We start from the raw sequence: 20,418 nt of genomic DNA, 5'->3' as shown, positions 1-20,418 counted from the left end.
GATCTTTTCGGGACGCATCGAAACGCCTCTGCTCGTCAGAAACATTGAAACGATAATGTTTGATGCCAATGAACTGTGAATACTACGGCGTTTCGATATTTCGTGACACGTTAAGTTAATTCGTGTTGACTCAGATCGGTTTAGCGGCTAGAGGCCGCCGCAATGAGTAGGGACACTTTCCAAGTTTCCATCTAGTAATACTCATGCACCGATCGATACTCAAATATTTGAGATGGGGAAATTGGAATGTGAACCAGTGGTGAGTAAAAACAGTACCTACACCAAGAAAGGCAGCGAGTTTGAGTCACGTCGAGTTTGATTCGAAGATGAGTCCAGCCAAAATAGCGAAAAAAGTCGAGCTCACATTTCACGAGTTGAGTCAAGTCGAGTGAGGCACAAAGAAGGATGACACCAACTTTTCCCCCTACCAAAGACACGCCATATTTGGACCTTAATTGTACTACACTCAAGCTACTGTGGTGTCTTGCCGTAAGATTTTGCGTTAGAGACCATAAGTTTGTGTATAAAAAACGTAAGACTTAACAGGTATGGTTCCGACGGACTCAAGCAGGGTGCACGAGGTACCTCTCCCACACACACACACATTAACCGTAACAGTAACCGTTACTCAGCACGCTCACATGAATTTAAATATGACGCGTACGATATATTTCAAGTTGTTTAAAATACATTAAAAAAAAAAAATTCGCCCATTCGTTTGACTTAACTTTTGTACATTTCGCGTGATCGACACTATCGATATGATACTACAACTTCAGAAGTTTAGCCGGATGCAACGATTTGTGTAGGAAATATGCTCCGTGTGTGTGTGTGTGTGTGTGCGTGTGTGTGTGTGTGTGTGTGTGTGTGTGTGTGTGTGTGTGTGTGTGTGTGTGTGTGTGTGTGTGCGCGCGCGCTGGATGCTTATCTTTGTGTAGGAAATAAATTATGACCGACTATGTGTAAGAAATGTGACTACTACAACTTTTATAGTTTTGTAGATGTGACTTCGCCGCTTCAGACTCTTCCTTCCCTAAACTGTAAAGGCTACCACGGCTTCAAAATTCTGGCATCAGGCGGGAGATGGGCGGTGATTAACGCATCCATTATCTCACAAAATTACTGGGAGGGAGGAGAGTGGGGAGTGCGGACAGGTAGCCAGTTAAGACAAGTGTGCTGCCATACACGCCCTCCCTCCCCTCAGTCCTCTCCTCGCTTGTGTCACGTCATTACCTGACTGGGACGTGAATAGTTTTGTGAGGAAAGCAGCAGTGATATATAGTATAGTGACCAAGTGAGTGAGAAGCAAAACGATTAATCTTCAATAGGCCATCGATTTCTTAAGAGGGAGTATAAACTGACCTCCTTACTTATATACTACTGCTACTGCTACTACTACTACTGCCGCACATTTCCCTTCGTTAAACTGCCACTAATAAGCAAAATGGAGTTACACACTTAATTGGCCGGAGCGCAGCATCACCGTCTAGCTTTCCTCGTACTTTTTCCTTTCCTGTGGTGGGTAGGTGCGGTGTTTGCTTTCCCGGTTGAGTCACCCCATCACCCAACGCAGGCATGGAGGGAGAGGTCAGCCCCCTACACGCCAAAAAACAGGTAATTTACGGCTTTATGTTTACTTGCCTACCATCACATGAACGCATAATAATGAAGTATACACATAATTATAATCTCATTTTCTGCACTTTCTCCACATTCATTCAGCTCTAATTTCCCGACAACAAGATCTTATTCGTTACTCCATCTCGCCTTCTCCGCAAACTCACTTATAGGCCTACGAGTGATTGGAATTAAGCTTTCGTTATTTCACCTTGCATTTTCACATTTTTGTAGATTTTTCCTCCTCCTCCTCCTGTGTATGTGTGTGTCTAATTATTCATCCGCGGCGTATGCGACTATATATGCGATGAAACTGAATCGATGCCTGTAATTAACTTCGGACACGTGGCACGCCTCCCGGACGTCGATCCTGCTCATAGGGTTGTTTATGTAAGAGACAACCCCGAGTGAATGAAACCAAAGGGACGCCCACTTAACTCATGACTGGGGCAAGTCGATCGATCCCGCCGGGAAAGATGCGGCCACACTGCACGCGGTTTGCTGGTCGGGTTGAGGATAGCGGGACATTTAGCAGGTCAGAGGCAAGAACAAACACATGTTATCTAATAGGAGTGGCCATACAGGACGCGGGTAGCGGGTAAGCTTGGAGGGAACCCGCTACCCGCGTCCTGTATGGCCACTCGTATTAGATAACATGTGTTTGTTCTTGCCTCTGACCCGCTAGGCGTCCCGCTACCCTCTACCCTCCCAGCAAACCGCGTGCAGTGTGGCCCCTACGTGGGAGCTTGCTCTGGGGGACCGTCGGGAATATAGGCGGCTAGTGAGTGAAGCAAAGCACCCTCGAGTGTATGTTCTCCACGGACGGGACTGGGAGAGGCTAGGCTACTGGGAACGTGTGGTGTGGTGTCCCAGCTGTACCTATGGATACTCCTAGGCCTCCAGAACCCCGTCCTTGACCTCAAAAGACTTCTAAAATATCACAACTTCCTACTCGACCTCGAGAACCTTCTTCTTGACCTCTACATCCTTCCTCTTTACCCTTACAACCTCCTCCTCGATCTCCAAAGACTCCCCCCCCCCCCATGAGTTACGCCCCTACCTCCCATCACTTCTTGCATCACCCTCCCAGTTTTTTCAGTTTACTCCACTAACATCTCATCCACTTCCCCTCAAGCATTACCATCTTCATTACCTTAGAGTCCATCTTTCAAATAATTCAACTAGCTTTTATGAAACTTTAACAGGGAGTCATCGCCCACCTTCTTTTATTTAACCAAGTGTGAAATAATTGCTCCCGTATAATTAAGCGCCCACGCCACGCCAATTAACCACCTTCCCCCACCCACAACACAGCACAAACCCAACCTGAAGTGAATACAAGTTTTGAGGAATTTTGAAAGATGACAAAAGAAGAGAAAGTAACATCAACTTGAAGGGAATGTGCTTTTCATCACAGCAAGGAAGGCAAATGTAGGGCAAAATAAGAACAGATGAATGAAAACCTGCTATGCACTGTCCCCACACAGAGGTATAGAAGGAAAAGCCTGAAAAGGTTAGATTAGGTTAGGGAGAGATGTCCTGATACCCTTCTTTGGAAAGGGTTCAAGTTCTGGGAAGGAGGAAATACAGACAAAAGAAAGATGTTCTACCACTGAAAGGGATGAAAAAATGAAGGGACTGGTTAACTCTAGCATGAGGAATTTAGACAGTATAGTGATGAACTAGAGTAGGAAGTCTTGTGCAACAATGCTGTAGGAGGGCTAGAGACATGCAGCAAGCAAGTTTAGAAGCAGTTAACAAAAATATCAATAGAAGAGAAAGAGAAGCAATTAACAATACAACAGAACTGTAAAGGAAGAAAACAATCAGTAAGAGGAGGGGAACCAATGCAGTGAACAGCCACGACTCCCTTGTCCAAGAGAGGGTAAGATTACAATGAGTCTGGTAATAGGAAGGAAAGGGGTTGTGAGTGAAGGAGGAAGACATCAGTGGAGGCAAGGGGCAGAGAAAAGGCTTATGAAAATAACTGTACAGTAAAGGGGAGTAAAACTGGGAATACAACAAGGCAGAAGGAAACCCGGGACTTAAAGGAATACACTTATCCCTTCATTATCCCATATACTCATAGTTTTTCTCCCACACTTTTTTTCAGTTTACAGGTAACTCTCGATTTACGCGTGTTTGGTTTACGCGTTTTTTAAATAACGCGGGGTCCTAAATCCAAATAAAAGTTTCATTTACACAATTTTTTCACTTATACGTGATACTTTATGGAGTGGCCACCAGATGTCTCACGCAACTGGACTCACACGGCGCCGCGGCCACACAGCTGAGCTCAGTTCTTCCCGCGCGCCACTTGAACAACAATACAGTACCCACGCTGCCACGCTACTCAACAATAGGGGTGGGCAGGTACTGGTACCAGTACCGGTACTAACGGTACCAGCTATACGGTACGGTACCGGTACCAGACTGCTCGGTACCGGTACCAATACTAGCCAGTCGCTCATGGTGTCCCTCATTTCTTCCTCACACGAGTGAGGCTGAGACTGAGTGGATATCTCGGTGATATGGATATTCTCTCTCTCTCTCTCTCTCTCTCTCTCTCTCTCTCTCTCTCTCTCTCTCTCTCTCTCTCTCTCTCTCTCTCTCTCTCTCTCCACTGAATGAAGTGAATATTTATTTTTCGATAGAAACCTACCTCTTGTTTGATTTACATTGTTTTTGATTTACGCGACCTCTTCAAGGACACAATACTCGCGTAAATTGAGAGTTACCCGTACTCCACTTAAATCTCATCTACTTCCCTACAAGCATTATCATCTTCATTACCTTAAAAGAGTCCATCTTCTTTCTCAGATGACCCTTTCTTCTCTCCACAGAATGGCCTCATAAATGGAGTCATTGACAATGATTATGGAGGGACAGACAACAGCAACACTACTGAACCTCTGGAGAGAACATCAGAAACTGCAGAGGTAGTATTTACATTGATTAAGCTATAAATGCATTTCAAACATTCTGTGTGGTCCATACTTAATGGTCTGCCCTAACATGTAAATCTAAAAATTATCACAATAAACCAATACACAAACAAGAAGAGTCTGTTACAAAGCAAAGGAATTAAATAAGGGGAAAACAAATACATATAAAAAGTCCAAAACAAGCTGCTCTTCCTAACATCTTTTGGTATCCAGTGGAAGCCTCTGTGGTCTGCCCTCAAGCACAGGCGGGTTTTACCATATAGCTGCTGCAAGTCATTCAGTTCATCCAATTATTTATGTAATTGCCATCTTTCAGTCAGTTTTCATTCGTTTTCTGAAAGGTTTAACCAACTTGAGATATTCACCAATATTCTCTTTTGAATTCGGAGACTACATATCAATCTGTGTTTAGATGCTTTGGTAATAGGCAGACAGGTGGACTACATAAATATATTATTGCCTCCTCAGAGGTGGGCACTGGGCAATAATCGCATCTTTCTGCATTTCATGTTCCCCACACCTGAGACACATGATGCCACCCACATGGCTTGCTCTGTATTGTACACTTACCATGTGACACAAAAGATCAATATTTTTTGCCTGGTCCTCTTATATGTGGCCCCAAACAATATATGCATATCCTTACTTTTTAACAAAAACCTTCCATGTCACTTCCAGGCTTAAGGCTCAATACTGTCCCATCTATCACGGGGTACAAAAAACTGTATACAGACTCCTCACCTCTTAGCATCTCCTTGTAAACAGAATCTAGCAAATGAGGCAAGGGACCAGTGGGACCGCCCTGTAGAATTCATCATGGCTTGCATGGCCACCTCCGTCGGGCTGGGCAACGTGTGGAGGTTCCCAACAGCCGCCTTTGATAATGGTGGCGGCGCCTTCCTCATCCCTTACCTAATTGTCCTAACCTTGATTGGAAGGGTGAGTGAAAGATTAACTCCAGTAGAGATTGACTTGACAGTATAATGCAGGACAGTGTGAGGCAACCATTTTACACATGGAGATCCTGTGGAGGATGTTTGTTGGAATTACAATGACTAATGTGCCCTTGATTAAAGTCATTGTGTCTCTTTACTCATGTATAAACAACAAAAAGCTTTTTTAACTCACATTATCAGTAGAACGAAATGTCTATGTATTGTGATTTACCTCAGTTATTTTTTATCCCTGAACTTGTCAGCCACTCTACTTCCTCGAGCTTGTGATTGGTCAGTTCTCCTCGTCCGGCAGCATTAGGGTGTGGGAGACGGTGCCTGCAATGAAAGGTACATCAGTCGTGATAAAAGACATGACATGATAAAAGTGGCATACACTAATGTAGACACTAGACAGGTAATCTTGGCAAGGCTGGAAGGAGGAGGAGAGAGGTGATATGATTGCACTATTCAGGGCAGTGATGGGAGTAGACAGAATTAATAGAGAATATCTGTTTGTAAGTAATGAGAAAGAAACAAGAGAGCATAGAAAGAAACTGAAGGCAAGGTGTTTGAAAGACATCAAGAAATACAATTTTCCACACAGATGCACTGAGCTGTGGAATGATTTCGATAGGAAGATCATCCACTCCAAAACTTTGCATGAATTTAAAATAAAGTTTGACTGTTCAAGACACAGATACAGGATCTCATGAGCATAACTTATTTCCTGTATATCACAACTAGGTAAATAATGCTAAGTAAATAATCGTACATAGAGAAACAACCTCTTTGAAAAATTTTGCAATTAGAGAAATGAATACATGTTCCAGATTATATAGTTACAAATTTAGAGAGGATATCCTTTGAAGTAAACCCCACTTGCTATGTGCAGCTCTTAGATGTCTCACTATTCCTCCACAGGCATTGGGTACGGACAGATGATTGCAACTTGGTATGTGGTAACGTACTACTCCTTCCTCATGGGACTGACGGTTTTCTACCTGGGCATGTCCTTCTCTGACATCTTGCCGTGGTCAGTGTGCGACAAAGACTGGGCAGACGAGAACTGTGTTGATTTTACCTCGCGCAGCTTGGGACGAAGCAACAACTCACAGTCATCTGCAGAGCAGTACTTCTTGTGAGTCCCAGCACCCAGATGCCTTGATGACTTGTTGAGATACCTTGCTACAGATTCTATAGGTTACCATCATATCAACTCTAAACTGACCTTTGTAGGGACCTGAAACTTCTCGGGTTTGACTTGTAATACGTACGGCCCTATGTATAACCTGCTTTTGCTTCTATTGCAGCATGTTTGAGTCTCTAGCTTCGTGCCACCACTCAAATTGTATTCATATAATTTCTGAGAATCACTAGAATCCATTTATTGACTTACTACCATTACATCGCGGTCCACATCATCACATCCTTCTGTTCTGCACAATTCTATTACAATGCTCTCCTTCACTTCCCTTCAGACATTTTCTTCTTCTAACACCACATTGCTGTACTTATGCATATTCCTTTACTCTTTTCACTTTTATCCAAATACTTCCCTGTCCCTTAATGCCTTTCATACTCTACCCTCCACACACATGTCAGCTTACTGTTCAAACACATTCCCTCTTCCTAACCCTTTCTCTTCCCTTTATGTATTTTTTTTTTTTTTCCCTCTCCGTTCCTCTGCAGCAACTATGTCCTGCAGCTAAAGGATGACATCACAGACGGCATTGGTCTTCCTGACTGGCGGCTGGTGTTGTGTCTACTCTTCTCCTGGCTGCTACTCTTCCTCACACAGGCCCAGGGTATCAAGTCCTCAGGCAAGGTTAGGTTTCTTCTTGTATTTGTTATTTGCTTAAATCTGGTATGCATTCGATCTCTACAATATGTTTGTATTCATACCTTTTGGGATGCTAATTTTGTACAGTTGCCTTAACCCAGTAGCAGAAACAGGCCAAATTTGTGGCTTTACCGTGTAGCAACGACGGGCCAAATTTGTGCCATGATTTAAACCCTCAAAAATAGATGATACATAAACTGATCACAAATGCTTCGATATATATTATGAAATGGTTTGTGTGAGTGATGATTTTTTCTCATTTTTCTCGCTTAGAGGGACCATTAAGAAACATGATCCCCGCTGCTACCGGGTTAAATACAGGTGCCATTCAAACGAAAACTCATTATCGATGGCTGACCAATTCATTTCTGCATTGAGCACCTTAGCTTTTTCTATTTACGGAGCAAGAACAAGGCTAATTTGTAGCTAAAAAGATGAAAAAGTTATGTGATCAGACAATAAGTAATCATATAGTTTACTGTCAAATCTTAAATCAGTACATTATCACTTTTTTTGTGTGTGTATCTTGGGAATAGTACATTTTAAGAGCTAAGGCTATCTTCCATCTCTCACACTTTAGAGAAAAAATTTCCCACAGGTGGCATACTTCACAGCACTGTTTCCCTATGTACTGTTGGTGTCACTGATGATTCACGGCGCCCTCCTGCCCGGGGCTGTGGACGGGATGCTCTACTTCATCACCCCACAGTGGACGCGGCTCCTTGATTCACAAGTAAATGACCAAACTTTAGATAGGTTCAAAATTAGCTCAAGTATCACGACGCAAGTGATGAAAGTTTGGTATGAAGTGCAGCCTACCATTTATTAGCCGAGTGTGATGGGAGTGCTGCAAGGGTTGGAGAAGGCAAATTATTCAGTGATTTGTCTCTGGAGATGACTTACGCTATCATCACATCAGTAGTACATGAGGTTCATTTTTAATTTAGTTTTTTGTCAGGGTGTTTCATCATAATCAGCCTGCATCATTCTACTGCAGTACATAGCTCTCTACCAAAAATATTCACTCATTTTTGTTTTGTTCTTCTCAGTAACATTTAATATATTTCAAATAGAGCTTTGACCCGTCTGCTGCGAGTGACACGGATTTCACCTGGTAGCCTGGTAACATATAGTCCCAGGTCTTTCTCTGCCTCTGTGATGGATAGTGGAGTGTTTCCCATGTGGTACTGGTATGCTGGATTTCCCCTCCTAATGTGCATGACTTGACATTTTTCTTGATTGAATTGTAGCAGCCACTTTTTGTTCTGTTCCTGTAACTTGGTGATGTCTTCTTATAGGAAATCCGCAGTCAAGGGGTTAATACAAGTTATCAAGTCTAGTAGTCGGCTAGAAATATATCTTCCTTACCTCATTGCGTAATGTGGAAAGGAGCTACATTTTTTACTTTAGAATTTCTTTTCAGCTTTACTATGCTGAAGGTTTGAAAGTTTCCCTAGATTATATTCACATCTATTACAGTTCTGTTCTTCTGAGGGCCCTATGTGGGAACAGCTTTGGGAGTTTCTTCCTATATCTTCTGTATCTATCTACCTTGTTCCCTCACAGAAGCTTCCCTCAAGGGGGTGGCCATGGAAAATCTTCTCAAATATTTCCTGTCTCAGTAGTATCCCTCTCCACACTCCATCCCTCACCTACCAACTCTCTCCATTACTCGTCTAATCTCAATGGTCCATTTCTCTGGTTACCTCCCCTGACACCGTCTGCCTCTATCCTACCCTCATATACTCTCTTCACAAAGCCATCCTCATTCATTCTCTTCTCATCACGTTAAAGCATCTCAGATCACCGCACTTCACCCATTCAACCACTTCACAATCTACTCCCTCGACTCTTACATTATATCTGCCTCTCTATTGGACATGTCACTGCATTACGCAGTCCTAAATAGTATTGCTATATGGTCCTAGTTGAAATTCACTAGCAGTGTTTAATATCAATTATTAATTATACATATCAAGGGACAAAAGGGCCCCGAGGGGATGCTGTGTTGCTTGCACCTAGACCTGGCTCTGTACACTCCCATCCCAATTCATTCCCAGGTGTGGTTCGCAGCGGTCACACAAGCTTTCTTCAGCCTCGGAATTGGGTTTGGTACCCTCATCCACCTGGCCTCCTACAACTCCTTCTCCCAAAATGTATACAGGTACAATGTGTTAACAACTGCTAGTAAGGTACGGCACAGACATTCTCTATCTCTGCCACATTTTTTTAAACGGAAAAGTTTTCAAAGTGATTAAAACAGGAAAAGTGGAGGGTGACCCATCAGTTTGAGATTTGACATTTACCAAATACATAGGACAGTGGGGTTAGATTTACAGGAGCTGCCTTGTATAGGCCAACTGGCCTCTTAAACCATATTTTTTAATGGGCAATCATATCATGTTTGAAAATAATCTTAAAGTAGCAAAATAAAGACTAATTACATAAAAGGATGATTGTAGGATAAGAAAATTTATAAGAAAATGAGCAGAGGTGGACAAGTGCCATACTTAGTGCAGTAGTACGGTAGTACCGCATCACAAAAAAAGTACCGCACTACCGCAAAATTTCTGAAAATACCGCACTACCGCGGACTGCACTAAAAAAATCCTGCAGTACTCTTTTGCGGTACTTTGAAAGCTATCGAAGACGACATTTGCAGCGCAGCATGCTCACAGATTTTTTTTTTTTTTTTTTTTTTTTTAGTGAATCAGACTCGATCAGTCAATCATTATCGGTCATCAGAATCAGTGATTCAATCGTTCTGACTTCAGTTATTGTTCAAAATTAAATACAAAACAGACAGACTAAACTACTACGCTGCGAGTCTTCTTTAACCCGCGTGGTGCCGGCCATTTCAACCCCGGACACGTCCGTGGTGCCGGCCGATTTTTCATTTTTTTAGGAGCTTAAAAAAATCCTAAGCTCCTCAGTTACAAGGAGTATGCCATGGACTGGCAGGAGGGGGTCAAGAAGGAGGAAGAGGAGGAGGAGTGCTGAGGTCTGAGGAAACTAGAGAATATTTTTCTATTATATATAAAATATGATAAATATTAAATAAATTGATTCCAAAAGTGCATTTGTAGCAGTTTGATTTATTATTGCTATTATTTGGGGAAAATCTATTATAAATTAAGGCAATTGTACTATTTTAAGCATGTTTCAATATTTGGATAGACAGGATAGGCACCGAAGTATTTTTTATTTTGACTACCGCTACCGCAGTACCGCACACCGCGTACCACACTAGGAAAGAAAAAAATGGGACCACACTACCACAACCGCACTACTCCGGAAAAAGTACCTCACTACCACAACATCACTACTGATTTTTCAGTACCGCGCCCACCTCTTAAAATGAGTTACGATAAAATATAATGAGTTAAGGTCATACAGCTGGAACTGAATTGGAACTGAAACAGTCCCTCACATACATGCACAAACCTCACCCAGCCTCCACACACCAAGCAGCCACAGCTCCAACATTCTCGATGTGACCTTTTATTCTCTCCCTTTCAGGGTTACATGGATCATCAGCATCATAGACACCTTTACTTCACTGCTTGCTGGCGTTACTATTTTTGCCATCCTCGGAAACCTCGCTCATGAGATTGATGTGGAGATTGAAGATGTGGTGAGAAGTGGGAGTGGTCTGGCCTTCATCTCATACCCTGAAGCCCTTGCCAGGTTTACCTTTGCCCCACAGGTATTACAAGGGAGGAAGTTTCTGTTCTGAATGTTTCCCCCAAACGTTTGCATTGCATAAAAAAAAAATAACAGGCTTCTCCTTCCCCCATGTCATCAACAATTCACCCTCCTCCCACAGCTGTTCTCAGTGCTCTTCTTCATGATGCTGCTCACCCTCTGTGTGGGCTCCATCCAGGGCCTTTTAGGATCTATCATCACCGTCATTACGGACGAGTGCCCTGCCAGGTGGACACTTCTTGTCACCATCGTTGTCTGTGTTGCCACATTCCTTGCCAGCCTCTTCTACACCACACCAGTTAGTCTTATTACATCTTTTTCAGTGTCTCCTCATCTGATTTTTATTTGTCTTGAATATTATTTCTTCAATTTGTCAAAAATGTTTTAACTGTTCCTCTCCTCTTTTCTTTCATACAAGTATACTCCAGAAAGTAATAATTGTAGTTAATAATAAAATATACTCTATGGACAAAAAGGAAGGAGTTTCTTACTTGTTTAACAATATAATAAGCAGAGAGAGAAACTGAATTATATCTATTATCTCCATAATCTGGTTCTGTTTATTGAGATGTATATTTCATACCACTGTCCTTTGGCAATTTTGTCTCAGTAAAGTCCTGATGTCAGTTATGTTACTCCTGCAAATAAAGGTTTACCACTTTTACTACAGACTGGCATTCATAGAATGTCAATGCTTTCTGGACTCCAGCTTTCCAACAAAATGAGTCTGGCCTGGAGCCTCCAGGTATACCTCTGTTTGCTACCCTGCCCACCCATTCTCCTCAGGGCGGTCTGTGGATACTGAGTCTGATGGATTATTTTGGAGGGAGCTTCATCATTTTTGTGCTTGCCATCTTTGAGTCTGCGACCCTCATCTACATATATGGTGCGCCACCTTCCTAGTGCTTGCATGTGTATTGTGGATGGAGTGATTCTCTGCTTGCTTTCTAAACTTAAATAACCTTCATAATTGAGATGCCTAGTAAGCAAAGGCTGGAAGTGCATTTTTTCCAGAAATTTTGAAAAAAAATTGGCATTGAATTCACCAATGGCAGAACATTACTGCCAACATTCAATGACTGTATCTTGACTCTATATAGCTTTTTCTTTGTAACTAAGACCATTATACAGTATTGCAGTTTGTTTCCAAATAATAGAATTTATAGGTTTGGTGGGTGTAATTGCCCGTGGCAAGGGGTTATTAGTGACCCTCTTCCCCCCTCCCATTATTCAACATTTTCTATTTATTTTGACACCTCATCGTGCTGAACCAATAATGCTGTGCTCCCATTGTTGAGTTATAGGCTGCTAGTAACTATTTTAGGTAGAATTTAGGGCCTTTTCTTACTAATGCTGTATATATCAGGACACCTTTCCTCCCAAAACTGATTTCTCTTTTTGGCCACTCTATTCAGGACCAGTAAGTAGCGGGCTTTTTTATTATTATTGTTTTCTTTTTTTTTTACGCCCTTGCACTGTCTCCTTTGCTGTAAAAAAATATATGTATATGAACTGTGATAAAATCTTGACTGCACAAAGGCTGAGATGTGTCTTGCTGGAATGTTTCACAACCCTGATGCCGAGACGTAGTTATCATAATTACCAGGATGGCGAGCTCCTAATGTTCAGTAAAATGAGAGGAAGATTTAAGTACTGATCACATATCAATATTTCCATCTTCAAGCTTATAATTAGTTATCAAATCAATATAAATACATAATTAACTTCCATTAGCACTTTAATAGCCACCAACTTCCACCTTCACTCCCTATTACATCATGTCACCCATCAGGACTGAAGAAAATAATCCAAGATGTCAAGTTCATGCTCAACATTGACCTGGGATTCTACTGGAAAATCACCTGGGGACTGTGCCCGGTGCTGCTGCTGGGCATCTTCACCTACAGCATGGTGTTCCTGGACCTGCCCACTGTTAGGGATGAACTATTCCCAGATATTGCTTATGGTAAACACAATCTGAATTCTCAACAAATATTTATAATTACTAGCCCACAAGAAGGGACATTTATTACTAGCTCATACCACTGAGTGCGTACTATCTTTAATCCGGTAGCAGCGGGGATAATGTTTCTCAATGGTCCCTCCAAGCGAGAAAAATGAGAAAAAATCACCCCTCACACAAACCATTTCATAATATATATCAAAGCATTTGTGATCAGATTATGTATCATCTATTTTGGGGGTTAATATCATGGCACAAATTTGGCCTGTCGCTACCACACGGTAAAGCCACAAATTTGGCCCGTCACTGCTACCGGGTTAAATGTTTGTCATAACTAGCCACATCTCTGGAATAGGAGGACAGAGTATACATACACATTTCCCTATTGCAACGAGTGCTATAATAAGCATCTAAAGATTAAGTAATTTGTAAAATGCAATAGATTGAAATTATGGGCTGGGCCTAAAATACTTGTCAGTGTCACAAGGCTTTTTAGATACCCTGCCATTCCTTGATAAAAAGTGGGTAACTCATAATGATGATTATTGATTATGAGTCCCTTAAAGAACTGCTTTTGATATTCTGAGAGACAAAGATGGCAGTGTTTCTGTACATGAAATACCTTGTTGCTAGTGTAATTTTCAGGAACATTTTCAAACCCTCTCACTCTCTCCCCTCTACAGTTTGTGGGTTTTTCTTCGCCAGCCTTGGTATGGCCATGGTTCCTATTGGTTTCTTTTACTCCCTGGCCCACACACAAGGGAAGACAGTGCGCGAGGTGAGTGAAATAAGATCTTATTTGTCTTTAGTAGTCTGTTTGCAGAGTCTTGATTGCTCTTTCCGTATTTCTTTTCAATTTTAAATAAAGTCAATTTCTCCTGCTCATGCCAGATGTCAGGTGTGGTAGTGAGGGTATTCATCACTAAACTAATGAAGTAGAAAAGTGAAGGAGCAGCATATCAATAAGCCAATGACATGAACTAATCAAGAGTTTGGCTAAAGTATTCGTTTAGCAAGTTAACAACACAAACATCAAAAAGTATAAGGAAGTTCATAATCAAACAACCAAAAAAAACATTCAGGATAAAAAGTAATAAATTAATTGACCAATAACTATCAGCAGAAAAATTGCGTTATTTATATCATAAAACCTTACAACTATAACCTTTCTCCCTTTACAGAAATTCAATATCATGTTAAGCCCTACTGACAAATGGGGGCCCAAGCAAGAAGTTCACAAAAAGGAGTGGGAAAAGATAAAATAAATGAAGAAAGAGGCGATGGTGATATTATGGGGAAAAAGAGTGAACAAGAGAAGCAGAACAGTCAAGAGAAAAGACCACAGAGGGAGACGCCAGAGCAGGAGAAAAACAATGGGGAAAGAAAACAAAAAGATGTATATAATGAAGTGAAATCAACGGAAATAAAAGACAACAACAAGAGAACCAGAACAGAAGTCAAGAGAAAAGACCACAGAGGGAGATGCCAGAGCAGGAGAGAGACAATGGGCAGAGAAAATAAAAAGATGTAATGAAGTGAAATCAACGGAAAGAAAAGACTGAACAAGAAGAGAAACAGAACACAAGTCAAGAAAAAGACCACAATGGGAGATGCAGGACGAAAAACAGCAACAAAAAAAAAAAAAAAAAAAGCCAGTATGGGAAAAGCTAAGTTAAAGGAGAGACAAGAGGACATGCAGGCGGGTGACATCAAAGCAGTGTAACATGAAAGACAAGGATAAAAAATACAAGTAAAACAACAATCATGACTGACCTACAAAGTGTGTGTGTGTGTGTGTGTGTGTGTGTGTGTGTGTGTGTGTGTGTGTGTGTGTGTGTGTGTGTTATTTACCTAGTTGTGATATAGAGGAAATCAGCCACTCTCAGGGGTTTCGTTTCTTATTCTCAACCCGTCTAATTGAGCTTTAATTAAACTCATTTGTAGTTTTCTTGGAATTGGACAACCCATCTGGTCAGGTTGTTCCACTGGCCAAGGCATCTCTTACTTCCCCCAAAATGTTACCAAAGTGGAGCGCTCACCGATATTCTGAGTGTGGTGACGGTCCTCATTTTCTTCTCCTTCAGAGCGCAAAGTTAAACACTGTCCAGAAACACAAAACCACATCCTCGTCCTCTGGCCCTACCCGGAGAAGGCAAGGGAGGCAACTGGACTGTGTGTGTCGTTTCCAAGGAGTCTCGAGGTTGAACTCTAAAATCCTTGACTGCTTCGAACCAGTCTGTTAGAAATGAACCTGCTGTCCGAAACTCCGAAACGGGAAAATGAGTTATACAGTAAACGCTAGACGCGGCTAGAGCTAGAGCTGCTATTACTTGTGTTCAGCGGAGTCTTGAAGCGTCAATCATAAATACCTGCCCTAAATATTACCTCCACGCAACGGAAGTGTGAGCGGGCAGGTGGAAAATGAGCCAGACCACCAGCAGGGGAAGATGGCGCAGAAAACAAGCAATTCTACGTGTCTAAAATAGCCCCAGAAAATGGTTCAGTATGCTCATAATAAACATTTTTTTTCTTTGTCCGCACGAAACAACACACACACACACACACACACACATAATTTCCTCAACCTATTAACTTTTGGCCTCTTCCTCTGGCTACTTTTGATTATTCTTATTATGAGTATATATCTATTCTGCCAATGACCAGGCTCTGACGGCATAAAAAGTCCCTGTGATCGCTTGAAATTCGAGAACACTGAAAAACATAATTATTGACCCTAATGGCCGCTCGATATTCTAGAACCCAAGTAAAATTTGAAAAATATATGAAATAGCAACGTTTACTCCTGTTGGGTGGAGTTTGGTTAATATTTTTTTGTTGTTATTTTGTGGAAAGCATTTATACATTTTTTTTCTTCAAGGTGGCGGTGTGAAAATGAGTGGCGGGGTCAAAAGTCAGGTGTGTGTGTGTGTGTGTGTGTGTGACTCCCTCTTTTAGTGTTCTATGTACATAATAAAAATATACACGCGAACACTGATGCATAAAACAGCGCCTCCACTTGTAAGGCCTTTCCCATGCTTGTATATGCCGCGGCTGTCCCTTCCTCTGCCTGCCTCATCCATAATCTGCTGCAGCTGTACTTGTGGTAACCAACTAACCATGATTACTTTTGAACTTGAGAACGTATTCAGACTTCACAATGAATCCCATCTTATGTGCTCACACCAAGAAACACTGGCTCCCTTACCCTAAACTACGAGCACAATGAATCCCATATTATGTGCCCACACCAAGAAACACTGGCTTCCTTACCCTAAACTGAGAGCACGATGAATCCCATCTTATGGGCCCACACCAAGAAACACTGGCTTCCTTACCCTAAACTAAGAGCACATAACGCTGCCTACCGTAAATTTATTCCCTGCCTGACACGATCAACTCTTAGGATAAAAAAACGCCTCTGGAAATTAGACTTGCGGCATTCCACAGGCTACAGCGGTAACAAATGGTGTTTCGTGGGACGAATATACGTATCGTTGGGGTAGATGATGCAAATGGAAAGCCGTTATGCAGAGGACGAGATGTATTAGAAGGAATTTAATACGTCGTGCAGTATATGAACAGCCCGACGATGTTCAAGGTCACGTGTCATTTCCAACAAACAAAATCAGGTGTCCCCCCAAAAATCGATAAGTACCAAGTGACATCCAGCAGCAGAGTCGTGTTAGTATTTAGTAGATCTGTGGGAAGTTAGGCTTTTTAATTCCATTTTCGGGATTGAGTTAAATAGAAGTTTTTTTTTTTTTTTTTTTTTTACAGCAGAGGTGCAAGGGCGTAAAAAAAAAGAAAGAAAACAATAATGAAAAAAAAGCCCGCTACTTACTGCTCCTGAATAGAGTGGCCAAAAAGATAAATCAATTTGGATGTTTACAGATCAGGCGACGTATTACAAACTCAGACGTTAAAAGTGATGTTAAGAAATGAACTAAACCAACTAACCACGCCTTGAAAAACAGGAAAAAAAAATCAGGCACGGTATTGTTGAAGAAGACCATTACGGACGTTACGACCTCTACAAAATTGGGCGACAGACAGATAGGCCTAGCAAGTGTCTTCCTTTTCTGCTCCTTTAGTCAATGTTCCTCCACCTCCTCCTCCTGCAAACCTTTCTACCTATCGTCCCTGCTACCTATTCCTCCCTTCGCCACAGCAGGGAATGGATAACACGACCCACAGCATCGTCTACCGTACAATATATAAACGTAATAAAACCATGCTCATCATCACCTTTCATTCACCACCGCCATGGAATACAAGCACCACTACAACACCACTTCAACACCAGTACACCAGAGAGAGAGAGGGAAAGGGCAAGAGCAATGGCGGGGGCGAAAGAGCGATGGCGGCGGCGGTAGAGGCGGTGGCAGCAGCAGGAACAGGAGGAGGAGGGGAGGCACAGGTGGAGGGGAGATAGCAGCGGAGGTGGAGGCAGGCAGAGGCAGCAACGGTGGTGGTGGTGGTGGTGCCCAGGGCTGGAGGGACATCAAAGGGAGGACAATTTGGAATGCTAAGTGAGGCGCTCTTGCAAAGGGATCGATCCTGAGGGCGAACGTGGAAGAGGAGGAACACACGAGGATAAAGGGACACAGGAGCCGGGAGGGAGGGAGGCCAGCGAGAGAGAGAGAGAGAGAGAGAGAGAGAGAGAGAGAGAGAGAGAGAGTCATCAAAGAGGGAAATAAAACACCTGAGATGAGTTGAGCACTTCAAAGGTTCCTGGAAATTGCCATCTCGTGTACGTTTCTGCCTGCCTGTGTGTGTGTGTGTGTGTGTGTGTGTGTGTGTGTGTGTGTGTGTATTTTCAGGTTCGCCTAAACGTAACATCAACAACTGCGCGATGGAAAAAGGAAAAAAAAATAACCAAAGAAAGATAGAAAACAACAAGAACCACGTCAACAAAACTAACAATAACAAGCAACAGTAATACATAATAATTCATCTATTTCCAACGCATATATCCCCACTGCGTTCACGACTCACCTGTAATCAACACCAAATTAACATAAACAGAACAGGTGACACACACACATTCCGTAACACTCGGTCCAGTAGTCAGCCAGTCGGTCAGTCACTCCGCCAGCGCGTCAGCCACTCAGCAAGCCAGGCAGCCAATCAGTTAATTCGTGTGTTAGCCAGTGCGCCAGACTATAATTCAATAATTCCTTCATTCCGTAAGTTAATCAGCCAAACAGCCAGCCAACCAGTAGATCAACCAGCCAGCCAGTCACTCAGCCAGTCAACCAGTCAGCCAGTTCGAGTCTCATTACGTAAAAAGCAATTATTTCTTTATGGCATCTCCTCTTGACACACACACACACACACACACACACACACACACACACACACACACACACGAGATTGGACGTTAAAAGAAACAAAAGACGTATGGCATTTTTATGGACGCTAAGAAATATACTTTGCTGATCAGATTCACCAATTTAAGGGATATTCTGTACAGGTGGAGGTGGTGAGCAAAGGCAACAGGTATCCATGATTAATTAAAAGACTAGATAACACCTGACTGGTAGGTACACACACGTGGCAACACCCTCGAGTTAGCGGGCTTTTTGTTTGTTTTTGTAGACGGTGTTTTTTTTGTTGTTGTTGTTTTTTTGGTTTGGAAGCGGGCTTTTTTTTTTTTTTTTTTTTGTAGCGGGCTTTTTTGTATGTGTTTTGAAGCGGCCTCTTGTTTGTTTTGTTTTGTAGTTTTCTTGTGTTTGTTTGTTTGTTTTTTTGTTTTTTTGAGGGCTTAAGGGTATCATGTGTGTGTATAAGGTTGTGGTAATATATAAAAAAAATAACAGAAAATAGGAGAAAATGGAAGAAAGGAAGGAAAGAGCAAAGAAAGAAAGGAAGGAAGGAAGGAAGGAAGGAGGAAAGAAAGGGAGAAAGAAAGGAAGGAAGGAAAGAAGAAAGAAAGGAAGGAAAGAAAGAAGGAAGAAAGGAAACAAAGGAAGGAAGGAAAGAGGAAAGGATGTAGGAAGGAAGGAAGGAAGATAAAACGGTACACTACAAAACAATACAGAAAATAGATGAGAAAAATGGAAGTAAGGAACAAAGAAAGCAGGAAAAAACAAAAGAAATGAATCCAAGAAGAAAGAACGATAGAAGAAAAAGAGAAAAAAAAGGAAGCAAAGAAGGAAGGAAGAGAGAAACTAAAGAAATGAATGCAAGAAGGAAGAAAGAAGGAAACGAGGGAAGCAAAGAAGGAAGACAGGGAGAGAGAAACTGAAGAAATGAATGCAAGAAGGAAGAAAGATGGAAGGAAAGGATGGAAGCAAAGAAGGAAGAAAAAAGAGAGAAAGAAGGAACAGAGGAAGGTCAGAAGGATGGAAGTAGTAGTAGTCGGCGTCATGCAAGTCCTTCACCTCCTCCCTATTCGGCGTTACTTCCTGCGTGAGATGAGGATGAACAACTGGAGGAGGAGGAGGAGGAGGAGGAGAGAGGAAGAGGGGAGAGTACCTGCGTGTGTGTGTGTGTATGTGTGTTCTCAGCTTCACCTATAAACGTCATAACATCAACACCTGGCGAGCGCGATGGAAGAAGAAAAAAAGAACCAAAAAACGTAAAGAGGAAAAATAACATCAACAATAACATCGACAACAAAAGGAAGCAATAACACAAACAACAACAACAACACTGGAGGAATTACAAACACTCCAATAATCTCTTTAAGGAACACGAGCGGGAAAAGGAACCGAAGAAGCAGAAGAAGAAGAAGAACGAAAGAACGAATAGGAAAAATAACATCAACAATAACATCGACAACAAAAGGAGAACCAATAACAAACAACAACAACACTGGAGAAATTACAAACACTCCAATGATCTCTTTAAGGAACACAAGCAGAAGAAGAAGAAGAAGCCGCAGCGACCTCTTTCACAAATGCCCGCACCAGACCCACGCCTCAGGAATATCTAAACAAACATTAGTAACCTTTCTATCTATACCCAGTACCTCTCGTTAGTAGTCATTCCCTTAAAAGCAGGAGGACTTCTTTTACCTTTAACTCCTTGATCTGTTCTTTCTTCCTTCCTTCTCAGAATTCTCCTATATCTATTTCCGTAACTCTTCCTTCTTTCCTTCTTTCCTTTGTTCCTGTTTCTTGCTTTCCCTTCTATAATGACCCTGTTTTATCACTTTTCTTTCTCTCTTTCAGCTATTCCCTCTTTCTAACCCCCAGTCATTCCTTTTCATCCTCTTCCTCCTCCTCCTTATCTCCTTTCCTTCTTCATCTGTCCTTTCTTTCCTTCCTTCCAACTCCAAATCATTCCTATTCCTCGTCGTCTTCTCCTCCTCCTTCTCCTTCTTACCTCCTCTTCTTCTTCATCCGTCTTTCCTTTCTTCCAGCTCCCGACCATTCCTTCCCGCCCTCCTTTTCTTCCTTACCTCCTCTT

At 42.1% G+C, this 20,418-nt stretch overlaps 1 protein-coding gene and 1 long non-coding RNA gene across 10 annotated transcripts in view; one reads left to right on the top strand and one right to left on the bottom strand.

The window, feature by feature from the left end:
- The window catches only part of LOC127008955 (uncharacterized), an 80,449-nt gene that overhangs the window by 34,474 nt on the left and 25,557 nt on the right, over positions 1-20,418 (bottom strand). The window contains exons 1-4 of one of the 8 annotated variants that reach the window (XR_007761484.1): positions 15,045-16,201; positions 5,730-5,833; positions 5,304-5,488; positions 4,411-4,529 (exon numbers count right to left, since the gene is read on the bottom strand). This is a non-coding gene — a long non-coding RNA (uncharacterized LOC127008955). Of the gene's footprint in view, positions 1-4,410; positions 4,530-5,303; positions 5,489-5,729; positions 5,834-15,044; positions 16,288-20,418 lie in introns of those variants that run through there. The other 7 variants (XR_007761481.1, XR_007761488.1, XR_007761486.1 and 4 more) reach the window with 7 other exon arrangements.
- Positions 625-14,683, top strand: LOC127008953 (sodium-dependent nutrient amino acid transporter 1-like). Of its 2 annotated transcripts, XM_050881479.1 has the most exons (14): positions 694-1,614; positions 4,461-4,556; positions 5,328-5,501; positions 5,761-5,845; positions 6,419-6,635; positions 7,187-7,322; positions 7,936-8,070; positions 9,398-9,501; positions 10,857-11,043; positions 11,164-11,340; positions 11,829-11,928; positions 12,835-13,008; positions 13,689-13,783; positions 14,187-14,683. In XM_050881479.1, exons 1-14 carry the CDS (start codon positions 1,576-1,578, stop codon positions 14,268-14,270), a joined length of 1,803 nt encoding a protein of 600 aa, XP_050737436.1. In that variant the 5' UTR covers positions 694-1,575; the 3' UTR covers positions 14,271-14,683. The 2 variants fall into 2 exon arrangements, 1 of the variants encoding a protein (XP_050737436.1); XR_007761480.1 differs by lacking the exons at positions 13,689-13,783; positions 14,187-14,683 and having other exon boundaries at positions 625-1,614; positions 11,713-11,928; positions 12,835-12,983.

Source organism: Eriocheir sinensis, chromosome 39, assembly GCF_024679095.1.
Source record: "Eriocheir sinensis breed Jianghai 21 chromosome 39, ASM2467909v1, whole genome shotgun sequence".
Classification (NCBI taxonomy): domain Eukaryota; kingdom Metazoa; phylum Arthropoda; class Malacostraca; order Decapoda; family Varunidae; genus Eriocheir; species Eriocheir sinensis.
Note: the sequence above shows the minus strand (reverse complement) of the source record. Positions and strands in the feature narration are given on the sequence as shown.

Bases quoted from the DNA above. Each gene is read 5' to 3' on its own strand.
- LOC127008953 (XM_050881479.1), top strand. From the start codon at position 1,576: ATGGAGGGAGAGGTCAGCCCCCTACACGCCAAAAAACAG. The intron at 6,636-7,186 runs GTGAGTCCCAGC...GTTCCTCTGCAG, and splicing joins TCTGCAGAGCAGTACTTCTT to CAACTATGTCCTGCAGCTAA. The intron at 11,341-11,828 runs GTTAGTCTTATT...CATTCTCCTCAG, and splicing joins GCCTCTTCTACACCACACCA to GGCGGTCTGTGGATACTGAG.